This window comes from Hibiscus syriacus, unplaced genomic scaffold, assembly GCF_006381635.1.
Source record: "Hibiscus syriacus cultivar Baekdansim isolate YM2019G1 unplaced genomic scaffold, ASM638163v2 tig00116939_pilon, whole genome shotgun sequence".
Lineage (NCBI taxonomy): Eukaryota > Viridiplantae > Streptophyta > Magnoliopsida > Malvales > Malvaceae > Hibiscus > Hibiscus syriacus.
Genome location: NW_024063477.1, coordinates 806,656 through 832,706, shown reverse-complemented (window position 1 = coordinate 832,706; position 26,051 = coordinate 806,656). Strand labels below are relative to the sequence as shown.

Below are 26,051 nucleotides of genomic sequence, written 5' to 3'. Positions count from 1 at the left end.
GCAGAAATCAGATCTGTCATTGAAGTCCGCAATGGCTCCACATTTCTTGATCTAATTGTTGCTCAGATTCAGGTTATAAATTTTCCTTCCCTTATAAGTTGTTGATTTTCGTTTGTCTTATGTTATAAGATGCAGCTCATTTGAAAACCATCTTTTTCTTTGTTTTGATCAGAATCTTAATACGGAATATGGATGTAGCGTTCCATAGGTGCTGATGAACTCATTCAATACCCATGATGACACAATGAAGGTTTATTTCTGCATTTATATAACTTTTTCCTTCACCTCAACTGATTTATTTTTCTTGTCATCAGCATTCGATCTATTTTTCATATAATTATTGTTCAATGCAGATTGTCGAAAATTACTCCAATTCAAACGTTAAAGTTCATATTTTTTAATCAGGTTTAGAAATTGAATTTCACCTTCTCAAGATTCAATTTAGACTCAACGACATAAAACATAGATCCATTTGTTGTATTCTATTTTCTCTGATTTCTCCCCTCATTTCTTGGATATTCATAGAGCCAATATCCTCATCTGGTGGCTGAAGATTTTACTCCATTTCCTTGCAAAGTGCTGCCTGGAAAGGATGGATGGTAAACTTTGTTGCTCTATCTCCTTCTTTTAATCTAGTCCCTCAATTACAGTAAGGATGCATGGCAATCTTAAATGCTAAACTACAGCTAGACGAACAGTAATTTAAAGGGCCTGAAGATTTTACTTCATTATCCGTTGTGATTACTATTTTTGAGCTGCTTAGCTTCATCTGAATTACTATTTGCTTCCCAACTTGTAAGAACATTGTAAGGTTTTGAAGCTTTGAATTGGTTTTAAAAAGGGGTTGATGTATCATAGATGTAAAGTGGTTAGTCTTCATTCAAGAAAGTATGGGGAGTTCATGTGGCATTAATATTTAGAGTTTCAGAATAGTCTTATAGAATTTATATCTGAGCCATAACCCATTTATAAGAGAAGTGTTATTGTCTTCGTTGTATCCAAAACTGAGCTACGAATTTACATATATTTTTTGTTAAATGATGTATGTTTCTTAGTTAAACGCATTCACAGGATAATTGTCATAGTTTTAGAAAATGAAGTAAAAGGTTTTCCCTGTATTCTTTATGCTGTAGTGGTGGATGAAATTATTGGACTGATTCTCAGCCTCTTCTATATTTTCTATAATGTTCAAAACACTCTAACTTTTGATTTTTCTTCACTTATTGCTTGAACAGGTTTCATTTTGAGTTTCTTGTTCAATATGGTAATCTCTTTACTAGAGCTTTTCTTTTCTGGATGAAGGTATCCTCCTGGTCATGGTGACGTGTTCCAATCTCTAATGAACAGTGGCAAGCTTGATACTTTCTTATCAGAGGTTATGGCTGCAATGCAATGTGATTTTTTTCCAAAACATTTGGAGCATAGGCATAAATTATTTCTGGTAACATATTTGTGTTTCTTTGTTCGTACGGGGCAAGGAGTATGTGTTTGTTGCCTACTCAGACAACTTGGGTGCTATAGTTGACTTGAGTATCCTCATTTTGGTTTCCAATGAATTCAACTTGTTCGTTATTAGTCACGCACACACTCTTAAGACATGAATCTCAATTTTTTTCTTTCTGGCAATGTTAGTCCTTAAAGGGACTCTAGAAATCTTGAATCATTTGATCCAAAATAAGAATGAATACTGTATGGAGGTACAGCAAGAGAACTATAATCTGTTCTATTCGGTTTCCCTAGCTTTCTGATTATTGCTACATTGCTTCTTCTTTTTTTGTAGGTGACACCCAAAACCTTAGCTGATGTGAAGGGAAACAGTGCTATTTCTTATGAAGGAAAAGTTCAGGTATGAAATGAACTCTTATTTGCATTTAGAATTTGTCTTTCAATCCTATCTCCTTTTATTAACAAAAGTATATCTGACGTTTTAAAGATAAACTACCTATCTTACTTTTAAGCATAGGAATGTGGAGTAGAATTACTACTGATTTATAAGTGCCATAGGTAGACTTTTAGAGTATAATTACTGGTTCACATTTTTTATGATAATGGCTTACTGGCTTGGTAAACAAATGCATAAACAACCACATACTTTCTAAAACTTTATTAATGGATTTTCCTATTGCAGAATAAATAATAATTATTGTTGTTTTTTTAGATTTTTGTACTGCATAATAAATTAACATTATTATTGGTTTTCACTACTGCAAAATAAAAAAAAAGTTTTGAGTTATACTTGAATCTCCATATCATTAGAATAATGGAAAAGCTGGAGTTATTTCTGAAGAAAATAACTTATTGCAGTTAAACCAGAAGAATTTGCTGCTTAAGCTTTTGTCCATAGCTGATTATCTTGGTTTATTTTTTAATTTTGCGAACATGCTGAAGATACTAATTTTTTACTCATATTGATTTATTATTATAATTATTATAATTACTATAAATATTATTATTATTATTACTATAAATATATTATTATTATTATTATAATATTATTATTATTATTATTATAATATATACATAAATAATATTAAAAAATTACAAGCCCAGTTAACCGGCCCAAACCAAACCGAAACCCTAAACATTTAGGGTTTCAGTTAGGTTTCTCTAACCCTAGCCGCCTCTGCCTCCAGCCGCCTCTGCCTCCAGCCGCCTCTGCCTCCAACCGCCTCAGCCAACGGTCAAGCTTCCAGACGCCTCTGCTGCCAGTGCCACGCCTCCATCGAAGCCTCCAGAAGACCCAGATGGCCACCCAACGTAGCTACTCTAGCAGTGAGTCACCACTGGGAGTCCGGTGACTCACCGAATTCTATTCTTCGGACCGGTCCGAGATGAGCACCGGTGATGGCTATAAAGCCATCACCCAACCTGCAAAGAAAAAAAAAAGAGTGACAGAGAACAACAGATCCCAGAGAGACAAAAACCGAGAGCAAAAGATACAAAATAGAGACCAAATCACAACAACCAGCAATCAAAAATAGAAGAAGAGGGAGGAGAGAAGCTTACCGAGGAAGCCACGACCACCGGAACCCTCCAAACGTCACCAACAACCTTCGAAAACCGAAGGTATTTTCCTAGATTTGCTCCGATTGGGAGCTTTTTAGGAGAAAATAACACCGGATAAAAGGCATTGATCCTTGTGTTAATTGTCTCATTGGAAAGCCTTCATCAATGGATAAAAAAGGTTCAAATCAAGTAATTCTAAACTCAGAAACAGTGGCTGAGGATTACAAAGACAAGAAGGAGAAAGTCTGCGGATGATTATGTATCTGACTTAGCCAGTTATGCTCCAGTTTCGCTAAAAAGAAATGATATGCAAGATTTGCGAAGTATTTGGGAAAGTTGGGATTCAAACAAAAAATTGCAGTTTTATCAGACTTACGGAGACATCCCATATTTGCTATATGTTGAGTTGATGATAATTACTCAGAGCCATAATCCAATTCTGGAATCCATGGTACAATTGCTTTACTCTCATAAAGAGGACTTGGTCCCTACTATTGAAGAGTACACAACTTGCTACATATCGAAGGGGCTTTGGAGAATCGAATCTATTCAAAGTCAATTAAAACTCAACCATTTCGAGTTAAATTAGCAAAGATTGCCGGGGTACGAGAAGAATGGGTGGCATCCCGTACAAAACAAAAAGGCGAAAGCGAAGGCATTGCTTGGACCAATTAAGAACTTATTCAGAGCCATCCAGATATTAAAGTACGATTCGATTTATTTGCTCTGGGTATGTATGGTATGGTCATCTTCCCAAAAGTATTAGGATATGTTGAAGCTGCAGTGGTAGATTTGTTTGAACAGCTACCGAAAAAGATTAATCCTGCTTCTGCAATTCTAGCAGAGACCTTCAGATCGTTAAATGCTTGTAGAAAGCTAGGAGGTGGACGATTCTCAGGGTGTACCCAGTTGTTATATGTTTGGATCCGTAGTCATTTTTGGAGGACAGAAAAGGTTTCATACCAACGCTTTAATACGGATTACTCACCATTAAAAGAATTTCTGGAGCAAGAATGGCCGAAAGAAATTAAGAAAGATATGTGGATTAATGCCTTTCGAAATCTGCAAAGCAATGACATTGTTTGGCGAGCCCCATGGCAAATCCAAAGAGAATTCTTTTACAAATATGGAGATTACAATTGGATAATGCTGCTCGGATTATGGGGAGGAATTGGATATGCACCACTTCTGGTCATAAGACAGTATGAAGGTCGTCAATTTATACCTGTCACTGCTGGATTACAGTCATCTGAGTTCGCATTACACAGCAAAAATTATAAAAGAAATATCATGGAAGCCGTTACAGCTTGGAAAACAACTTTTTGTATCCGAGCTAAAGCAGCAAAAGAAATGTTAACTCCTGATTATGAGGAATGGAGATATGTCAGGAAAAATGAAAATATTCCTCTACCAGATCAAAATGAGGATATCTCTATGGAAGATCGCATTAAGGTGGTTCCATCAGAGATTGAAATCTTGAGAGCTGAGTTTGAAGCAGAAAGAGAAGGCTGGTCGAAAGAATTAGAGCAAATGAGACAAGATAAAGCTATGTTGGGTGTTGACATTGACTTTCATTCATCACAATGTGCAATGTGAGAAAGATAAAGAAAAAGTTGATGATGAATTCAGAGCATTACAGAAAAATTACCAGGAGTTATATAAATCCCGGAAAGCATCAGGATCAAGCCAGGCAACAATACAAATGACCAGAGAATTGAACATCGAGAAAAGACGAGTTGAAGATCTGAAAGGAAAGAATAGTCGTCTACTCAAAAGCCTTGAGAAAGGAAAGCAAAAAATGAAAGATTTTGAGGTTGACAGAAGAGAGCGAATTATAAAAAGCAAGGCTGAACCGCGATCATAAATGAAATGCAAAGAGAAAGGAATCGAGCCAAAGATTTAGAAGAGATGAAGAATGACATCTTTGATAAATTTGAAGGTGAGAAAAATATCATGTTCAAGGGATTTGAATCTGAAATGAACCAGCTGATTGCTGAACTTGAAGTCAGAGGCCAAAAGATGGAAGAATACAATATTGAAAAAGAAAAATGGGAGCTGGAAAGAAAAAACTTCAACACCAGACTTGAGGTAGAGCATGAAGTGGCTAGCAATTGGATGCAAAGATGCATAAATAAGAATGTTCAAATCCAGAAGCTTAATCAAAGAACGCAAGAAGCACGAACAAAACTTGAAGAAGATCTGGATCAGTCTAGAAACAAAAACTCAGAGTTTAATGCTTACATTTTGCACTTGAAGAATCGTTGTTTCAAGAAAAGGTTCATCTAGGACCTAATGATCTCAAAGAAAGTAATGAAGAAAGTGCTTCACTGCGAAGACGCATTAGAGATCTTGAAAAATTCTGCACAATTGTCAAGTCAGAATCACTGAGTTAGAGCAAACTCTTGAAGGAACGAATGAACAATGGCAAAAGTCAACTGATTTCTAGTGAAAGAAGTGAAGAAAGAAGTAATATGGTGTTCGAGGCCATGGTACAAATGAGCGAAGTTGCTAGATATGTTGGGGAACTAGCTGTTGAAGCCAAAATAATTGAGCACGTTGATCCAGTTTCTAAGTGCGGAAAGAAGGTGTCATGGTTAATTAAAGAAATATAGAGCTTAATAGGAAAGCTACACTTATCTGTAGTTATGAATTATTATAAAGAAACTTTTGTATGCCGATGAAAGTTGTTCTATGACAGTTAACTTTTTGGGATCAATACCTTTTTGCATACATACATTTTGCATACATTCATCATTCATTTCATAATTTTCTTTATGAATAACTTTATTGTTTTATTTTATTTATTAAGATAAAATTCATTAATTAAATTTGGAAAAAAATAATATCAAAAGATTTTCAATCGCAGTTATTCTGGCCAAAAGAGAAATACAACATCACTACGGTACTAGACAGCTACTAAGAGAATTATGGAAGATAAAATACAACGTATTGAGGAACAACATAATAAAGAACAAGCAGAAATGAGAATGAAGCTAGAAAATTGAAGCCAATATTGCAATTCACAAGACAGTATGATGCAGAAATAGAGGACATGTTTAAAAAGGCAATCATTGGAAAAATGCATGAAAATCCTGTATCTTTCGATCAAGAACCTATGTATCCTCTAGGTTTTCCACCAGAACCAATTTATCATTCTGGTACTACACCTATACAAATCAATGCTCGTACATCTGCATTACAAGAAGCCAAACCACATGAAAATCAACAAGTGGATCCTGCATCTTCAAGCAAAAATCCGCTATATCAGATGTGAAAATAGGGATCTTAATACTGAGCATTTAATTCCAGATTTGAATGAGCTGAATGAGAAACAAAAAGTAAATGAAGAATTGCCAGACAGATCAAGAGCTTAGAAGAACGAATGAATCCGTGGAAATAACTGAATTCTATGGGTTGATGCTAGTGAGTTGAGTTTGGTTCCAGACTTAATCCTCCCCATCAAATTCAAAGCTGAATGAATTGATAAATATGACGGTACTACATGCCCTTCATCTCACATTACTATGTTTTGTCGCAGAATGGCAGATATGTGAAGGACGAGAAATTGTTAATCACTGCTTTCAGGATAGTTTGACAGGACCGGCTTTAAAATGGTATACTCAATTGACCAAAGCCAACATTAGATCCTGGAAAGATCTGGCTAAAGCATTTTTAGAGCAGTATCGCCACGTAACAGACATGGTTCCTGATAGATGGACTCTCCAAAACTTGGAGAAAAAGAATAATGAAACATTTAGACAGTATGCCCAGAGATGGCGTGATACAGCAGCCCAAGTTCAACCACCTTTGTCAGAAAAAGAGGCCACAGTAATATTTGTCCATACATTGAAGGCTCCTTATTTAAATCATCTAATGGGGAATGCAACCATAAATTTTGCAGATTTGGTCATTTCTGGAGAACTCATAGAAAATGTCTTGAAGTGGCAAAATTGAAAATGAGGGGTCTAGTTCCAAAAGACCTATGTACCGGAAAAAAGAGAATGAAGTCAAACAATGCAAATTCTTACAACAAGGATTCATCGAAAGTGTTACAATAACCCAGCCAAGGGGTAAGAAAGAGGAAACAAACACTATAGAACAGAGTCCAGAGGATCTCGAAAGGAAAGTGAAAGGTTGTCTTTTACACCTTTACCAGTACCATATGCGGAGATCTTTGATTCGTTGTTAAAAGCAGATGTCATACGGCCCTATCCTTTGGTTCCCATGCAACCACCATTCCCTCCTTGGTATGATACAAAGGCACACTGTGTTTACCATGAAGGAATTACGGGTCATTCTATTGAAAACTGTTGGCATTCAAAAGGGTGGTTCAAAATTGATCAACACTGGAAAGTTGGAATTCAATACACCATCTGCATCAAATCATCCATTGCCAAATCATGGAGATAAAAACGTGAATGCAATTCAGGAAGAGAACATAAAGAAAAAAACTGACATTTCTGAAATTAAATCTCCTTTTGTTTGGGTATTCCAACAACTCTCTCTTTAGCGGTATAATTCCACAACAATTTAGGCCAAAGCAGAATGAAGGCAAGAATTATTGTGAATATCATCAGGAGAAAGGGCATAAAAACTATGTCCTGAGTTTAGGGATTTGGTGCAAAATTGATGAACAACAGAGAAATAGAATTCTTTGAAGAAAAACCAGGAAAAAAAGAAGATGATGTTTGCTCATCAGAGGATTCTAAACCTAATCAAAGAATAAATGATCCTGTGATCATTAATGTGAAATCATCTACGGCGATTCCTGCACCAATAAAGCCGAAAGTAATTATCACCACTCCTCTACCATTTCCATACAAAGATACCCGCAGGGTACCTTGGAATTATACTACCAATGTTTCAATGGTAGGAGGATCTGTTTCTCTAGAAAAAACAGAAGAGAAAATACATAGTTTGGGTACAACATCGAAGTCTGAAGCAGTGAGCGAAGTCGATTTCTTTACAAGAAGTGGGAGATGTTACTCTCCCGAAACATCCAATGCTTCAGAACAAGTGAAAGCAAAAGGAAAAAACCATGGTAATACTCAGAAGGTATTTGAGGATGAATCCCTTCCAGCATTTAATGAGCATGTGACAGAAAAACAAGCTCAGAATTTTTGAAATTCTTGAAACATAGTGAGTATAGTGTGGTTGAACAACTACACAAACAACAAGCGAGAATTTCTATTCTTGATTTATTGATGAATTCAGAAGCACATAGAAATGCTTTGATGAAAATTCTCAATCAAACATTTATCCCTGAAGATATATCCCTCAATAAACTGACAGAATTGTGGGACATATAGCCGCTGACAATTACATAACGTTCACGGATGATGAAATACCGGAAGCGGAATGGGGTCAGTAAAAGCTTTGAACATCACGACACATTGTCATGGTCATGTGTTGACAGGAGTATTGATTGACAATGGATCTGCTCTCAACTTGATGCCTCTAGTCACACTTCAAAGAATGCTTGTGGATCAATCACACATGAAGAGTTATCAGAATGTAGTGCGAGCATTTGATGGTACTCAAAAAGAAGTGCTTGGAAAATGAAAATATCGTTGTAATTGGACCAGTCGTGTACAGTATGACTTTGTGGTGATGGACATCCACCCTACATATAATTGTCTATTAGGGAGGCCATGGATTCATTCAGCAGGAGCCGTTCCTTCTTCATTACATCAGAAATTGAAATTTGTTGTTGATGGACAACTAATATGCGTAGGGGCTGAAGAAGAAATCATTGCGTCGGTAACAAGTGATGTTCCATATATCGACACCAATGATGATGCTCTTGAATGCTCTTTCCGAGCTCTTGAATTTGTAAATGCAACCTTTATTGCAGAAGGAAGCAAAATTCCATATCCCAGATTGTCTGATTGCACCAAGATGACGGTACAACAAACTCTAGGCATCGGAGCTAAAGCTGGGAAAGGTTTAGGAAAGAATCTTCAAGGGATTTCAGTTCCTGTCAGTATAAAGATGAAGAAAGATCGTTTTGGGCTTGGGTTTAAGCCCAATTTTCAGCAAAAGAACAAAGAGATTAAAAGAGATGTGAAGACAGAAAGGCAAAATTGAAAGGGGAGAAATCTTTGGAAACACATGTCTTTCCCACAGTTGAAGACCATATTCAGATCAGGGGGAAAAATTAATGTAGAACAGCAGCTTGCTGAAGCCTTTAAAGAAGAAAAGTTGACAAAAGATCAAGACATAGTTGAAGAAGCTATGAATGGATTATTTATCAACATGATCATGAATGACAACAAGACTGGCAAGTACTTGGATAGGATTCGCCCATGTTTTCCTGGAGAAACTCAACAATTGGACCACTGAAGATCTTCCTATAGTTTTTTAATATTAACGCAGAGTAATATTCAGAACTAATCTTTATGTTTAGCTCAAAATATGAAAACTTTTTGTTATCTTGTAAAAGAAATTATGTTAATATAAGAAATTTTCTTTAAATTTTCAGATGGCAATCATTCTTTACATTTTCTTACATTTTTACATTTATTTATTTCATAAATTTACTATATTCTTTCGGAAATATGTCCGACTTAAATTTGCAGGTGTCACCATATTAATAGCATGTTTATTCCTAAATTTAATCAAGAGATAAATTTAGAGCAACCCATATGTCTGGAAGAAATCAATGGGTATGAGGATGAACTGGAATGTGATGTTCCTACTGAACTATTAAGATTGGTAGAAAAAGAAGGCAAACAAATTCTACCCCACAAAGAAGAGATTGAGACTGTGAATTTGGGAACAGATGAAGAAATAAAAGAGGTGAAAATTGGTACTACTCTGACAATCCAGATAAAACAAGAATTGATAAATCTCCTTCAAGAGTTCAAAGATATCTGTGCCTGGTCTTATCAAGATATGCCTGGTTTAAGCACAGATATAGTGATACACAAGCTTCCAATCAATCCAGAATATAAACCGGTCCAACAAAAGCTCAGACGAATGAGGCCAGAAATGTTGTTGCAGATCAAAGAGGAAGTGAAGAAACAGATTAATGCAGGTTTCCTACAGGCATCTAAATACCCAGAATGGGTAGCCAACATTGTTCCCGTACCAAATAAAAATGGGAAAGTTCGAATGTGTGTGGATTACAGAGATCTTAACAAAGCTAGTCCGAAAGATAGCTTTCCATTACCCCACATAGACACATTGGTGGACAATACTGCAGGACATGCATGTTTTTCATTCATGGATGGTTTTTCAGGATATAATCAGATAAAAATGAATCCTGAAGACATGAAAAAACAACATTTGTAACCATGTGGGGCACATTCTGTTATAAAGTGATGCCATTTGGATTGAAAAATGCAGGGGCAACGTATCAAAGAGCCATGGTAACTTTGTTTCATGACATGATGCACAAAGAGATTGAAGTATATGTAGATGACATGATTACCAAATCCCGAACTGAAGAAGAACATATTCAAAATCTGAGAAAGCTTTTCCAGAGATTGAGGAAGTATCAATTAAAGCTCAACCCCGCAAAATGCACTTTTGGGGTAACTTCTGGGAAACTTTTGGGATTTGTGGTCAGCAAAAAAGGAATCGAGATTGATCCAGATAAAGTAAAAGCAATTCAAGAGCTCCCACCACCCAATACAAAAAAAAGAAGTTCGAGGCTTTTTGGGAAGATTAAATTATATATCTCGGTTCATTTCTCAATTAACTGACAAATGTGATCCAGTGTTCAAATTACTTCGAAAGAATAATCCTGAAGTTTGGAATGAAGAATGTCAAGAAACTTTGGATATTATTAAGAAATATTTATCCAATGCCCCCATTTTAGTATCACCAATGCCTGATAGACCATTAATTCTCTACTTGACGGTCTTCGAAAATTCGATGGGATGTGTACTAGGACAGCATGATGAATCTGGAAGAAAAGAAAAAGCTATTTATTATCTGAGCAAGAAATTTACCGATTGTGAAATTCGATATCCACCAATACAAAAATTATGTTGTGCTTTGGTGTGGACTACTCGAAGACTCAGACAATATATGTTATACCATACTACTTGGTTGATATCAAAACTTGATCCTTTAAAATTCTTAATGGAATCACCAGCTTTGACAGGCAGAATGGCTAGATGGAAGATGTTATTATCTGAGTTTGATATTGTATATGTCAACCAAAAAGCAATAAAAGGAAGTGTAATAGCTGATTTTCTGGCCAGTCGTGTATCAAATGATTATCAGCCTTTGAACTTCAATTTTCCCGATGAAGATTTGTTGTTCATATCCATGAATGAAGAAGTCAAAACAAATGATGCATTTGCAACTTGGAAGCTTTACTTTGACGGAGCATCCAATGCTTTGGGACGAGGAATCGGGGCAGTGTTAATTTCTCCCGAAAATGTTTATTATCCCTTTACAAGTAGACTGGAGTTCTTTTGCACCAATAACATGGCAGAATATGAAGCTTGTGTCATGGGATTGAAAGCAGCTATAGAAAGAAAATTCAAATGTCTCAAAATATATGGAGATTCATCGTTAGTGGTGTATCAATTGCGAGGAGAATGGGAAACAAAAGATCCCAAATTGTTGGAATATCGAAATTTTACCCTTGAATTAGTGAAGGAATTTGAGAAAGTTACCTTCAATTATCTCCCTCGAGAAGAAAATCAAATGGCAGATGCTTTGGCTACGTTAGCTGCTATGTTTCAGGCAACTAAAAAAGTTGATATGATGCCAATCAAAATGCAAGTTTATGAAATTCCTGCACATTGTTATAGTGTGGAAGAAGAGGTAGATGGTAAACCATGGTATCATGATATTCTGCAATATATCAAAAATCAAAGTTATACACCAAATGCATCGGAAATTGATAAAAGAACTTTGAGAAGAATGACTACTGGATATTTTCTTGATGGAGAGATTATGTACAGAAGAAGTAATGATCAAATGCTATTGAGATGTTTAAATACCAGCGAAGCTCGAAGCATCATTGAAGAAGTACACAGTGGAATATGTGGAACACATGCAAATGGTCTTTCCATGGCCAGAAAATAATGAGATATGGATATTATTGGGCTACCATGTACACATTGCATTGATTATGCAAGGAAATGTCATAAATGCTAGATATATGCAGACAAGATTCATGTACCCCCATCTCCTTTACATGTAATGACAGCACCTTGGCCATTTTCTATGTGGGGAATAGATGTCATTGGAGCAATCACACCAAAAGCATCGAATGGACATTGCTTCATCCTTGTGGCAATTGATTATTTTACCAAATGGTTGAAGCTTCTTCATATGCCAATATTAAGAGGTCCACAGTCTGCAAATTCATAAAGAAAGAGATAGTTTGCCGATATGGTCTACCAGAAAGGATCATTACAGATAATGCTCTGAACCTGAACAACAAAATGATGACCGAACTTTGTGCGCAGTTTAAGATTAAACATGCAAATTCAGTGGCGTATCGTCCAAAGATGAATGGGGCAGTTGAAGCAGCAAATAAGAACATCAAGAGAATCATTACAAAGACCACTGAAACTTACAAAGATTGGCACGAGAAGTTACCTTTTGCTTTATATGCCTACCGAACTACTGTTCGAACATCTACTGGGGCAACACCGTTTTCTTTAGTCTATGGGATGGAAGCAGTCTTACCAATTGAAGTTGAGATTCCATCACTTCGAATATTGAGAGAAATAAAATTGGATGAATCTGAATGGATCCAAGCTAGATTTGATCAATTGAACCTTATTGAGGAGAAAAGATTGAAAGCTATTTGCCATGGACAGATGTATCAAAAACGGATGATGAAGTCTCATGACAAAAAAGTACATCCAAGAGAATTCCAAGAGGGTGATCTAGTACTAAAAAAAATCTTGCCTATACATAAAGATTTCCGTGGGAAATGGATGCCTAATTGGGAAGGGCCATACGTTGTAAAAAAGGCCTTTTCCGGATGAGCATTGATCTTGGCAGAAATGGATGGAAAAATTCTGAGAAATCCAATAAACTCGGATTCTGTCAAGAAATATTATGCTTGAAGAAAAATAAAAAAAAAGAAAAAAAAAGAAAAAGAAAAAAGAGAAAAAAGAAAAAAAGAGAAAAAAGAAGAAAAAGGGGGGGTTAAGGTGAAAACTCGCAGAGAGCATCTTGTAACCAAAGGAAGGATTTGAGTTGAAAACCTGAAAAGGCGGCTCAAATGGTTGATATTAGGCATCTGGCAATTGAACCCTTTTAAGATTTTGACAGTTTGGGAGAAACTACACATCTACAAGCATTTTGACAACGTTTGAGATCTTCCAGACAAAAGCTTACATCATTTCTCTAAATTGTGTCAACTTGATTAATTTAGAAATACTTATGCTAATAATTTGTTGAGACATTTGAATTTTTATCAATCTTATGTTTGTCATAACTTTGAATACAATTCTATCTATTTCAAGTTCAATTTATTTGAGATTCAATTTATTTTCGAAAATTCAATTTATTCATTTATATGAATTAACATAATTTTGAAAAGAGTTAAAGATTTCTGAATATCACTTTATGTTAATACTTTTAAATACATGGAATACAAAGTAAGCAAATCATCGCCATCTTAAAGCCATGAACAACAAGATTGTTACATGGGATGTTACCGACAACAAGGTCGAATCCGCCAAATCTACTCATCAATTGCTCCAACCGATCATCATTCAGTTCTTGCACATCTGTTTTCAAAGATATACTAAGACCGTAGAAGGTGACCTTTGCAGCACTGATTCCAGCAAAAAGAAACAAGACATTGATATCACTGGGAAACATGTCTCTATACAGATTATTGTGCATGGTTTTTAGAGAAACCTAGAAGCATTTCCACCTCATCAGGTTCAGGAAGGCCATCATTTCTTTGTCAATGGAAAAGCATCAGCGCATGGAGGAAGCAGAATAAAGAGAAAATCTGTTCTTAATTGGCAGAATTATGAATATAACCCTTGTCAGTGTAGTAGCATGAAAATGTTTCGAATCTACAAATTATGGCTTTACATCTAATAAGTACTGTGATATTCCAGTCCAAACATTAAATGGAAGATGAATTTGCTCATAGCATCTTCTGGAAGTGTTCTTTGGGTTATCTGATCTGGTTTAGCAGAACCAATCATTGAATTTGGAAGATGAATTTGCTCATAGCATCTTCTGGAAGTGTTCTTTGGGTTATCTGATCTGGTTTAGCAGAACCAATCATTGAATTTGGAAGATGAATTTGCTCATAGCATCTTCTGGAAGTGTTCTTTGAGTTATCTGATCTGGTTTGGCAGAACCAATCATTGAATTTGGAAGATGAATTTGCTCATAACATCTTCTGGAAGTGTTCTTTGGGTTATCTGATCTGGTTTAGCAGAACCAATCATTGAATTTGGAAGATGAATTTGCTCATAACATCTTCTGGAAGTGTTCTTTGGGCTATCTGATCTGGTTTGGCAGAACCAATCATTGAATTTGGAAGATGAATTTGCTCATAATAGAAATAAGGAGACTCAATAGCATCTTCTAGAAGTGTTCTTTGGGTTATCTGATCTGGTTTGGTAGGAACTACAGAACCAATCATTGGAATTAAAAGATGAACTGCATGATCGTCTTCATTAAGAAGCTTCTTTTCAAGCTTCTTTTGTTTATTCCTTTCCAAAAAAATCATAGCCCAGGTTTCGCCTTTTCTTGTAATTGGGATCATCACATAATGGCTTCCCATCTTTTACCGGAAGAAGTGTGTTAGCATCTTTAGTCATTTGAGCAGCACATATAAAATCTATCAATTTTGTAATTGATGAATCTGGACCACATTTCTCCAGAGCTATTGAAGCTTCAGCCTCTGAGAATCCCATTTTTGTCAAGTATAACAGTTTATTCTCCTCATCAAAATCAGAATTCAAGATTTCTCGATATTAAAAGAACTATCGATATCTGTGAAATCATCTGAAAAGGTCACTTCATAATCAGATGAGTTGTTATCAGAATCAACATGTTACCTGAATACAAGCTTTTCAAGAGCCTATACTATTGAGTTTTATTCTCAAGAGGTTTTGTGACATTATATCTACATCTACATTTGTCAAAGATGATAGATTCTCTGATTTGAAGAAGAAAGATCTATTGGGTTTTTACAATTGAAGAAATACTCAATTCACCAATATGAAATCAAATAACTTAACATTCATGCATCATATTTAGGTGTTTGCAAAAATAGGTGCATTTTCATTCATTTTCATCTATGTTGAATTTTTAACAGGAATTTCAAAGATTTTAGCAAAGATTTAAATCTATCATTTGATAGATTGACATTTCCAGAGAAAGTTCATAATGAGAAGAACTCATCTGAAGAAGGAAGAAGAAGTTCATAATGAGAAGAACTTGTTCAACCTTTTGCCTAAATTCATCACTTGATGGATCAGCTTTTCCAGAGAAAGTTCATAATGAGAAGAACTCATCTGAAGAAGGAAGAAGAAGTTCATAATGAGAAGAACTTGTTCAACCTTTTACCTGAATTCATCAATTGATGGATCAGCCTTTCCAGAAAAAGTTCATAATGAAATGAACTCATCTGAAGAAGGATGAAGAAGTTCATAATGAGAAGAATTTGTTCAACCTTTTGCTCAAATCTATCACTTGATAGATTAGCTTTTCCAGTTCGAGTTCATAATAAGAAGAACTCATCTGAAGAATGATGAAGAAGTTCATAATGAGAAGAATTTGTTCAGATTTTTGCTCAAATCCATTACTTGATGGATCAACTTTTCTAGAGAAAGTTCATAATGAGAAGAACTCATCTGAAGAAAGAACTTGTTCAACTTTTTGCATAATTCTATCACAGAAGGAGATAGATTAGCATCAGCCTTTCTAGAGAAAGTTCATAATGAGAAGAACTCATCAAGAGCTTATTCAACCTTTTGAATGACTCTATCACAGAAAGAAAGAGGTCAACATCATCCCCAGTGGAAAGTTCATAATGAGAAGAACTCATTTGAAAGAAAGAGAAGAATTTATTCAACATCTCCATTATGATCAAGTAAAGCCAAATGGATAAAAAAATTTATTATCTTTTCATCTTTGCCCTATTCCTGTTAACACAAGAATGAGCAAAGAGGGGCAGCTGAAGATACTAATTTTTTACCCATATTGATTTATTATTATAATTATTATAATTACTATAAATATTATTATTATTATTATTACTATTACTATAAATATATTATTATTATTATTATAAATATTATTATTATTATTATTATTATTATTATTAAATATATATATATATATACATAAATAATATTAAAAAATTACAAGCCCAGTTAACCGGCCCAAACCAAACCGAAACCCTAAACATTTAGGGTTTCAGTTAGGTTTCTCTAACCCTAGCCGCCTCTGCCTCCAGCCGCCTCTGCCTCCAACCGCCTCAGCCAACGGTCCAGCTTCCAGCCGCCTCTGCTGCCAGTGCCACCCCCATCGAAGCCTCCAGAAGACCCAGATGGCCACCCACGTAGCTACTCTAGCAGTGAGTCACCACTGGGAGTCGGTGACTCACCGAACTCTTCTTCGAACCGGTCCGAGATGAGCACCGGTGATGGCTATAAAGCCATCACCCAACCTGCAAAAAAAAAAGAGAGACAGAGAACAACAGATCCCAGAGAGACAAAAACCGAGAGCAAAAGATACAAAATAGAGACCAAATCACAACAACCAGCAATCAAAAATAGAAGAAGAGGGAGGAGAGAAGCTTACCGAGGAAGCCACGACCACCGGAACCCTCAAACGTCACCAACAACCTTCGAAAACGAAGGTATTTTCCTAGATTTGCTTCGATTGGGAGCTTTTTAGGAGAAAATAACACCGGAACCGTCCTTAGACGGTCCGATCTACCCATTAGTGTAAAATAAAATTTTCCGGCCACCGGAAGCGGTGGCCGGCGGTGATGGTCACGGCGGCAGACGGTTGCCGTCGGTGACCGGCTTCCCTCCGATGAGGGAAGCTAGAGAGGCCAGAGAGAATTCTGGCTCTCTCTCTGCTTGAGAGAAAAAAAATTGAAATGAAGGCTGGCCCTTCGGGCCAGCCATTTTGGACCTTATATAGGCCTTCCCGAACGACGTCGTTTCGGGAAGGACTATGCATGTAATTAAAGAATAGTTAAATCCTTTCCGCAGTTAGCCTAATTTGTAAACTTTACATTTTAGTCACTAAATCGAGTTATAATCCTTTTAATTCGGTTCTTTAATTTTGATTTTATTTTTTTAGTCCTTTATATTAAAATAATATATATAGGGTAAATAACAGATTTAATCCCTTAATTTTAATAATTAATATTTAATCTGAATAGTATGTTTAATTTATTTTAATCTAATATCTGAATTTTATATAATTTTATTTTAGTCACTAAATTAATAAATAAGAAAATAGCAGTTTAATCCCTATAATTTTGATTATTATGAATTAGATATTTATTTTAATTTTACTATAATTTAGTCACCAATTTTAAATTTTTCATATAGTTCTAATTGTATTTTTATATTTTAATTTTACTTGTTTATATATTTAAATATTTTATTATTATGATTCATAAATATATATAATAAATAATAATTTATTTTTTAATAAATTATTTTAATATTTATTTTTCAATATCGAAGAAAAAGACAGTCTTGATACAACTGGATGTCCTATTCTGGTATTTTAAAATTAAAAATTATAAAAAAATATTATTTAATTTTATTTAAATTAATATTTATCAATATCAAAGAAAAGAGCTGTCTTAAGGCACCTAGAAGTCCTTTTCCGATATTTTAAATATTTTTTATATAATTTTGAAATAATAGGATTATAAATTAAATATATTTTGAATTTTTAAAATTTTTAATAATAGAGACAATTTATAATTAAAAAGTACCAATTTTGGGCGTTGTAGGGGTGCTAATCCTTCCCTAAACGTAACCGACCACGAATCCCTTTTTATTATTAAAAAGAACGAATTTTTGTTTATAAACGCAGATCAGTTCATTTTTTAATTGATGTTTTCTTAAAACTCTTTTAAAAAATAATTTTTAGGTATTCGACCTACCTGACCCAAAAGGCCGATTGCGACTCCCAAATTATTTTCAAAACCATTTATTCACATCAATTTTCCGGCCAAATAAATATTTCGTGCCCGGGCGAAAACCGGTTACGACACATGCTATTAACCTTTTTATTACATAATGGTGAATCACCAACCGAGAAAAAAAAACAAATGTTTCCTACTTTAGCTAATTAATAGACAATGTTTTTTATTTGTGTAATTCAGCTCCTTGAAATTGCACAAGTTCCTGATGCACATGTAAGTTACCCGTTTTCCATATTTCTTTGTCTATTTGTTGTTTTTCTATTCATTCTTTTCCACCCCAATTTGCTTTTGACTTGATTAGTTTAATGGAGAAAATGTAGTTTTGCTAATCATCTGTCAGGTTAATGGCTGATGTGATTCTATTTGTAACAGGTCAATGAATTCAAGTCCATTGAGAAATTTAAAATTTTCAATACAAACAATTTGTAAGTTACCCTCCCTTAACTATCGTAACTGCTTATTGGTTTAGCACTGATGATTTATTTATTTACAGGTGGGTGAACCTGAAAGTAATAAAGAGGCTCGTGGAAGCTGATGCACTCAAGATGGAGATCATCACAAACCCAAAGGTTTGCTTCTTTGTTTTTTCATTACCATGTTGCATCTGATAGAATTCTGATTACCAAATAATAAAATTGGCTGCAGGAGGTCGATAGAGTCAAAGTTCTTTGTTTTTTGTTTAGGCTAATTGTGTGTTATTTATTTTGTGGCTAGGAAATCAATGGCCCCGAAGACTTATCTGGCTAAAGGTTGATGAATGTTAAAGGTTGTAGTATCTACTTTTTGTCTTGCGGAAGTTTTATTCGAGTCTTGAGAATGTTTTATTTGTTATTGTTATTATTTTTTGGTTGGTTTTGCTCTGCATATTGCTGAAAAACACGGTTCCGATATTTATTTGATTTGAAAAATATTGTTCCATGAGTTCAAATACAAGACTCCACAATTATAAAAACTAATTAACATAAATAAATAGCAATTAAAACATGTTGGTACTATTGTTGTTTTAATGTGGTGTACTATTGTTAAACCTAAATAGTGTATTTATAACACTGAAGATACTCATTTTTTTATTATTTATATTATTATTATTATTATTATTATTATTATTTTATTAATAAATATTATTACAGGCCCAAATCAGATTGGACCGGCCCAGTTACAAAGGACCCAACTGGCCCAAACCCATCAGGAAACCCTAAACCCAGATTAGGGTTTGATCTCTAACCCTAGCCGCCTCATCATCACAGCCGTTGGATCTGAGAGATCCAACGGCCCACACTCATCCAGCACAAACACTAGGGTGATGATACCCTAGGGACACGTCCCAGCCGCTGCTGCTGCTTCCAGAAGACTCCACCGCCACACCAACGTTCCAGCTTCCACCACGTCTACCGAAGACTCCAGAAGGCCGGCCGTAACCGCACACGTCTCCCCCAAACGGTGAGTCACCACTGGAAGTCCGGTGACTCACCAGATTCCATTCTTTTACCCGGTCCGATGGCCACACCGGTGATGGTTATAAAGCCATCACTCCATCTGCAAAAAAAAAAAAAAAAAAGAACAACAGAGCCGGAGAGACAGAAACAGAGAGCAAAGATACAAAAATGAAGAACAACAACCCACAACCAGCAGTAAACCAAAACAGAAATGAAAAGAAAAGAAAGAAGCTTACCGAGGAAGCCACCGGACATCTTCAAACGTCACCAAAACCTTCGAAAACCGAAGGTACTTCTTTAGATTTGCTCCGATCAGGAGCTATTTAGGAGAAAAGAGCACCGGAACCGTCCTTAGGACGGTCCGATCTACATATTGATGTAAAAAAAAAATTTCGGCCACCGCATCCGGTGGCCGGCGGTGAGAATCACGACGGCAGACGGCTGCCGTCCGGTGACCGGCTTCCCTCCGATGAGGGAAGCTAGAGAGAAGGGAGAGCGTTTATTTCTCTCTCAGTTAGAGAGAGAAATAAAAAAAAAAAGAAATGAAATATGGCCCGAAGGGCCAGCTGGATTCGGCTTTAAATAGCCCTTCCCGAACGACGTCATTTCGGGGAGGGCTATTCGTGTAATTAAATAATAGTTAAATCCTTTCCGCAGTCAGCCTAATTTGTTAACTTTACATTTTAGTCACTAAATCGAGTTTATAATCCTTTTAATTCAGATCTTTAATTTTAATTTTATTTATTTTAGTCCTTTATATTAAAATAATATATTTAGGGTAAATAACAGATTTAGTCCCTTAATTTTAATAATTAATATTTTAATCCCGAGTTTATATTTTTAATCTGATATTCAAATTTTAGATAAGTTTTATTTTAGTCACTAAATTAATAAATAAAAAATAGCATGTTTAATCCCTATAATTTTTGATTAATTATGAATTAGATATTTAATTTTAATTTTACTATAATTTAGTCACCAATTTTAAATATTTTCATATAGTTCTAATTATATTTTTATTGTTTTAATTACTTGTTTATATATTTAAATATTTTTATTATTATTATGTAGTCATAAATATATATATAATAAATAATAATTTATTTTTTCAATAAATTATTTTAATATTTATTTTTCAATATCGAAGAAAAGGGCAGTCTTAATACAACTGGATGTCCTATTCTGGTATTTTAAAATTAAATATTATAAAAAATATTATTTAATTTTATTCAAATTAATATTTATTAATATCAAAGAAAAGAGCTGTCTTAAGGCACCTAGAAGTCCTTTTCCGATATTTTTAAATAAATAAATATTTTTTATATAATTTTGAAATAATAGGATTATAAATTAAATATATTTTGAATTTTTAAATTTTAATAATAGAGACAATTTATAATTAAAAAGTACCAATTTTGGGCGTTGTAGGGGTGCTAATCCTTCCCTAAACGTAACCGACCACGAATCCCTTTTATTATTAAAAAGAACGAATTTTTGGTTATAAACGCAGATTAGTTCATTTTTTAATTGATGTTTTCTTAAAACTCTTTTTAAAAAATAATTTGTAGGTATTCGACCTACCTAACCCAAAAGGCCGATGGCGACTCCCAAATTATTTTCAAAACCATTTATTCACTTTTCCCGCCAAGTAAAAAATTCGTGCCCGGACGAAAACCGGTTACGACAGCTTGGCGACTCCGCTGGGGACCGGTCAAACTTTTAAAATCAATTATAAATTGTCTCTAAATAATTATAAATTAAAATTCATATATTTAATTTATAATTCTTTTTTTCAAATTTTTTATTATACTTTTTATTATAGTATTTTATATTTCATTTCATTGCAAGTATTTCATTTAATTATTCATTTTTCTGTCATAGGTTTGAACATTTTTCCTCACACACAACACTTGCATTGCATAACATAAAGCTCTATAATTGAGTTTGTCCCTTTTAAGTGGGAGTGAAAGCGACGTCTTCGTGAGAATTTATTCTCCGTGTCAGACCTAGCAAGTAGCTTTCGGGGTTCATATGCTCTATGTCTTCGTGAGAATTTATTCTCCGTGTCAGGCATAGAGAAGTGTATCCCCTCGAATTGAACTCGATCCACTTTAGTCTGTGATGGACTAGGATAGAGGGTTAGTAGCCCAAGGAGGCACTAACAAGGACAATTCGGGTACCTTTATTCCTAGATCTGAAACCTTGCATATAATAAACCCTAGAAACTCTTCCGATCTGAAGCCATGCTGAAATTTTGTCCAAAATAGGTGTACACACAGGAGAAATGAATTTTAACTTTCCTGTTAATTTATTTATTTTCTTACTGAGTAAATTACATGTATATTTAAATTATTTAAATTATGAAAAAGCATGTTTAAATAAAAATATTTAGTATATATTATTATTAAATTTCTTTATTATGTAAACTAATTCATTTCTTTTTGTGTGTTCTTTATTTTTTTTTTCTGTTTGCATAGCATCATACAAGATAAAAGGCATTGATCCTCGTGTTAATTGTCTCATTGGAAAGCCTTCATCTATGGATAAAAAGTGTTCAAATCAAATAATTCTAAACTCAGAAGTAAGACAGTGGGCTGAGGACTTACAAAGACAAGGAGGGGACAGTCTGCAAGATGATTATGTATCGGATTTGGCCAGTTATGCTCCAGTTTCGCTAAAAAGAAATGACATGCAAGATTTGCGAAGCATTTGGGAAAGTTGGGACTCAAACAAAAAATTACAGTTTTATCAGACTTACGGAGACATCCCATATTTGCTCTATGTCGAAGTTGATGATGAATTACTCAGAGCCCTAATTCAATTCTGGAATCCAGGGTACAATTGCTTCACTCTCAATAAGGAGGACTTGGTCCATACTATTGAAGAGTATACAACTTTGCTACATATCGAAGGGGCTTTGGAGAATCGAATCTATTCAAAGTCAATTAAAACTCAACCCTTTCGAGTTAAATTAGCAAAGATTGCCGGGGTACGAGAAGAATGGGTGGCATCCCGTACAAAACAAAAAGGCGAAAGCGAAGGCATTGCTTGGACCAACATTAAAGAACTTATTCAGAGTCATCCAGACACTAAAGTACGATTCGATCTATTTGCTTTGGGTATGTATGGTATGGTCATCTTCCCAAAAGTATTGGGATATGTTGAAGCTGCAGTGGTAGATTTGTTTGAACAGCTACAAAAAAAGATTAATCCTGCTTCTGCAATTCTAGCAGAGACTTTCAGATCGTTAAATGTTTGCAGAAAGCTAGGAGGTGGACGATTCTCAGGGTGTAGCCAGTTGTTATATGTTTGGATCCGTAGCCATTTCTGGAGGACAGAAAAGGTTCATACCGACGCTTTAATACGGATTACTCACCATTAAAAGAATTTCTGGAGCAAGAATGGCCGAAAGAAATTAAGAAAGATATGTGGATTAATGCCTTTCGAAATCTGCAAAGCAATGACATTGTTTGGCGAGCCCCGTGGCAAATCCAAAGGGAATTCTTTTACAAATGTGGTGATTACAATTGGATAATGCTGCTCGGATTATGGGGAGGAATTGGATATGCACCACTTCTGGTCATAAGACAGTATGAAGGTCGTCAATTTGTACCTGTCTTCGCTGGATTACATTCATCTGAGTTCGCATTCCACAGCAAAAATTATAAAAGAAATATCATGGAAGCTGTTACAGCTTGGAGATCTGTCAGGAAAAATGAAAATATACCTCTACCAGATCAAAAAGAGGATATCTCTATGTAAGATTGCATTAAGGTGGTTCCATCAGAGATTGAAATCATGAGAGCTGAGTTTGAAGCAGAAAGAGAAGGCTGGTCGAAAGAATTAGAGCAAATGAGACAAGATAAAGCTATGTTGGGTGTTGACATTGACTTTCATTCATCACAATGTGCAATGTTGAGAGAAGATAAAGAAAAAGTTGATGATGAATTTAGAGCATTAAAGAAAAATTACCAAGAGTTATATAAATCCCGGAAAGCATCAGGACCAAGCCAATCAACAGTACAAATGACCAGAGAATTGAACATCGAGAAAAGTCGAGTTGAAGATCTGAAAGGAAAGAATAGCCGTCTACTCAAAAGCCTTGAGAAAGGAAAGCAAAAAATGGAAGATTTTGAGGTTAACAGAAGAGAGCGAATTATAAAACACAAAGCTGAACACCGCGAAATCATGAATGAAATGCAAAGAGAAAGGGGTCGAGCCAAAGATTTAGAAGAGATGAAAAATGACATCTTTGATAAATTTGAAGGTGAGAAAAATATCATGTTCAAAGGATTTGAATCTGAAATGAACCAGTTGATTGCCGAACTTGAAGTCAGGGACCAAAAGATTGAGGAGTTCAATATTGAAAAAGAAAAATGGGAGCTGGAAAGAAAGAATTTCAACACCAAACTTGAGGTAGAGCAAGAAGTGGCTAGCAATTGGATGCAAAGATGCAGAAACAAGAATGTTCAAATCCAGAAGATTAATCAAAGAACGCAAGAAGCACGAACAAAACTTGAAGAAGATCTGGATCAGTCTAGAAACAAAAACTCAGAGTTTAACGCTTATATTTTGCAACTTGAAGAATCATTGTTTCAAGAAAAGGTTCGTCTAGGACCTAATGATCTCAAAGAAAGTAATGAGGAAAATGCTTCATTGCGAAGACGCATTAGAGATCTTGAAAAAACTCTGTACAATTGCCAAGTCAGAATCACTGAGTTAGAGCAAACTCTTGAAGGAACTAATGAACAATGGCAAAAGTCAACTGATTTCTATGTTGAAAGAAGTGAAGAAAGAAGTAATATGGTGTTCGAGGCCATGGTACAAATGAGCGAAGTTGCTAGATATGTTGGGGAACTAGCTGTTGAAGCTAAAATAATTGAGCATCACATTGATCCAGTTTCTAAGTGCGGAAAGAAGGTGTCATGGTTAATGAAAGAAATTATAGAGCTTAATAGGAAAGCTACGCCTTATCTGTAGTTATGAACTATTATAAAGAAACTTTTGTATGCCAATGAAAGTTGTTCTATGACAGTTAACTTTTTGGGATCAATACTTTTTTTTGCATACATGCATTTTGCATACATTCATTTCATGATTTTCTTTATGTATAATTTTTATTATAAAGATAAAATTCATTAATTAAAATTTGGAAAAAATAATATCAAAAGATTTTTCAATCGCAGTTATTCTGGCCAAAAGAGAAATACAACATCACTACGGTACTAGACAAGCTACTAAGAGAATTATGGAGGATAAAATACAACGTATTGAGGAACATCATAATAAAGAACAAGCAGAAATGAGAATGAAGCTGGAAAAAATTGAAGCCAGTATTGCAAATTCACAAGACAACATGATGCAGAAAATAGAAGACATGTTTAAAAGGCAGGCTATCATTGGAAAAATGCATGAAAATCATGTATCTTTCGACCAAGAACCTATGTATCCTCTAGGTTTTCCACCAGAACCAATTTATCACTCTGGTACTACACCTATACAAATCAATGCTCGCACATCCGCATTTCAAGAAGCCAAACCACATGAAAATCGACAAGTGGATCCTGCATCTTCAAGCAAAAATCCACTTATATCAGATGTGAAAATAGGGGATTTTAATACTGAGCATTTAATCCCAGATTTAAATGAGCTGAATGAAAAAGAAAAAGTAAATGAAGAATTGACCAGACAGATCAAGAGCTTAGAAGAACGAATGAAATCCGTGGAAATAACTGAATCATTCTATGGGTTTGACGCTAGTGAGTTTAGTTTGGTTCCAGACTTAATCCTCCCCATCAAGTTCAAAGTTCTCGAATTTGATAGATATGACGGTACTACATGCCCTTCATCCCACATTACTATGTTTTGTCGCAGAATGGCAGGATATGTGAAAGATGAGAAATTGTTAATTCACTGCTTTCAAGATAGTTTGACAGGACCAGCTTTAAAATGGTATACTCAATTGACCAAAGCCAACATTAGATCCTGGAAAGATCTGGCTAAAGCATTCCTAGAGCAGTATCGCCACGTAACAGACATGGTCCCTGATAGATGGACTCTCCAAAATTTGGAGAAAAAGAATAACGAAACATTCAGACAGTATGCCCAGAGATGGCGTGACACAGCAGCCCAAGTTCAACCACCTTTGTCAGAGAAAGAGGCCACAGTAATATTTGTTCATACATTGAAAGCTCCTTATTTAAATCATCTAATGGGGAATGCAACCAGAAATTTTGCAGATTTGGTCATTTCTGGAGAACTTATTGAAAATGTCTTGAAAAGTGGCAAAATTGAATCAAATGAGGGGTCTAGTTCCAAAAGACCTATGTACCGGAAAAAAGAGAATGAAGTCAACAATGCAAACTCTTACAACAAGGATTCTTCGAAAAGTGTTACAATAACCCAGCCAAGGGTTAAGAAAGAGGAAACAAACACTAATCGAGCAGAGTCCAGAGGATCTCGAAAGGAAAATGAAAGGTTGT

The 26,051-nt window shown here is 35.0% G+C and overlaps 1 protein-coding gene across 1 annotated transcript; it reads left to right on the top strand.

Moving 5' to 3' along the window:
- Window positions 1–1,691: 1,691 nt before the first annotated feature.
- Window positions 1,692–18,903, top strand: LOC120188239 (UTP--glucose-1-phosphate uridylyltransferase-like). Its single transcript, XM_039191728.1, has 6 exons — window positions 1,692–1,697; window positions 1,781–1,846; window positions 18,314–18,346; window positions 18,506–18,558; window positions 18,627–18,702; window positions 18,848–18,903. The coding sequence occupies exons 1-6, from the start codon at window positions 1,692–1,694 to the stop codon at window positions 18,878–18,880; spliced, it is 267 nt and encodes an 88-aa protein (XP_039047659.1). The 3' UTR covers window positions 18,881–18,903.
- The last annotated feature ends 7,148 nt before the right edge of the window (window positions 18,904–26,051 follow it).

What these genes read in the sequence shown, in the direction of transcription:
- LOC120188239 (XM_039191728.1), top strand. An exon ending in CTTATGAAGGAAAAGTTCAG is followed by an intron (nt 1,847 to 18,313) that starts GTATGAAATGAA and finishes TGTGTAATTCAG; the next exon opens with CTCCTTGAAATTGCACAAGT. An exon ending in ATTTTCAATACAAACAATTT is followed by an intron (nt 18,559 to 18,626) that starts GTAAGTTACCCT and finishes ATTTATTTACAG; the next exon opens with GTGGGTGAACCTGAAAGTAA.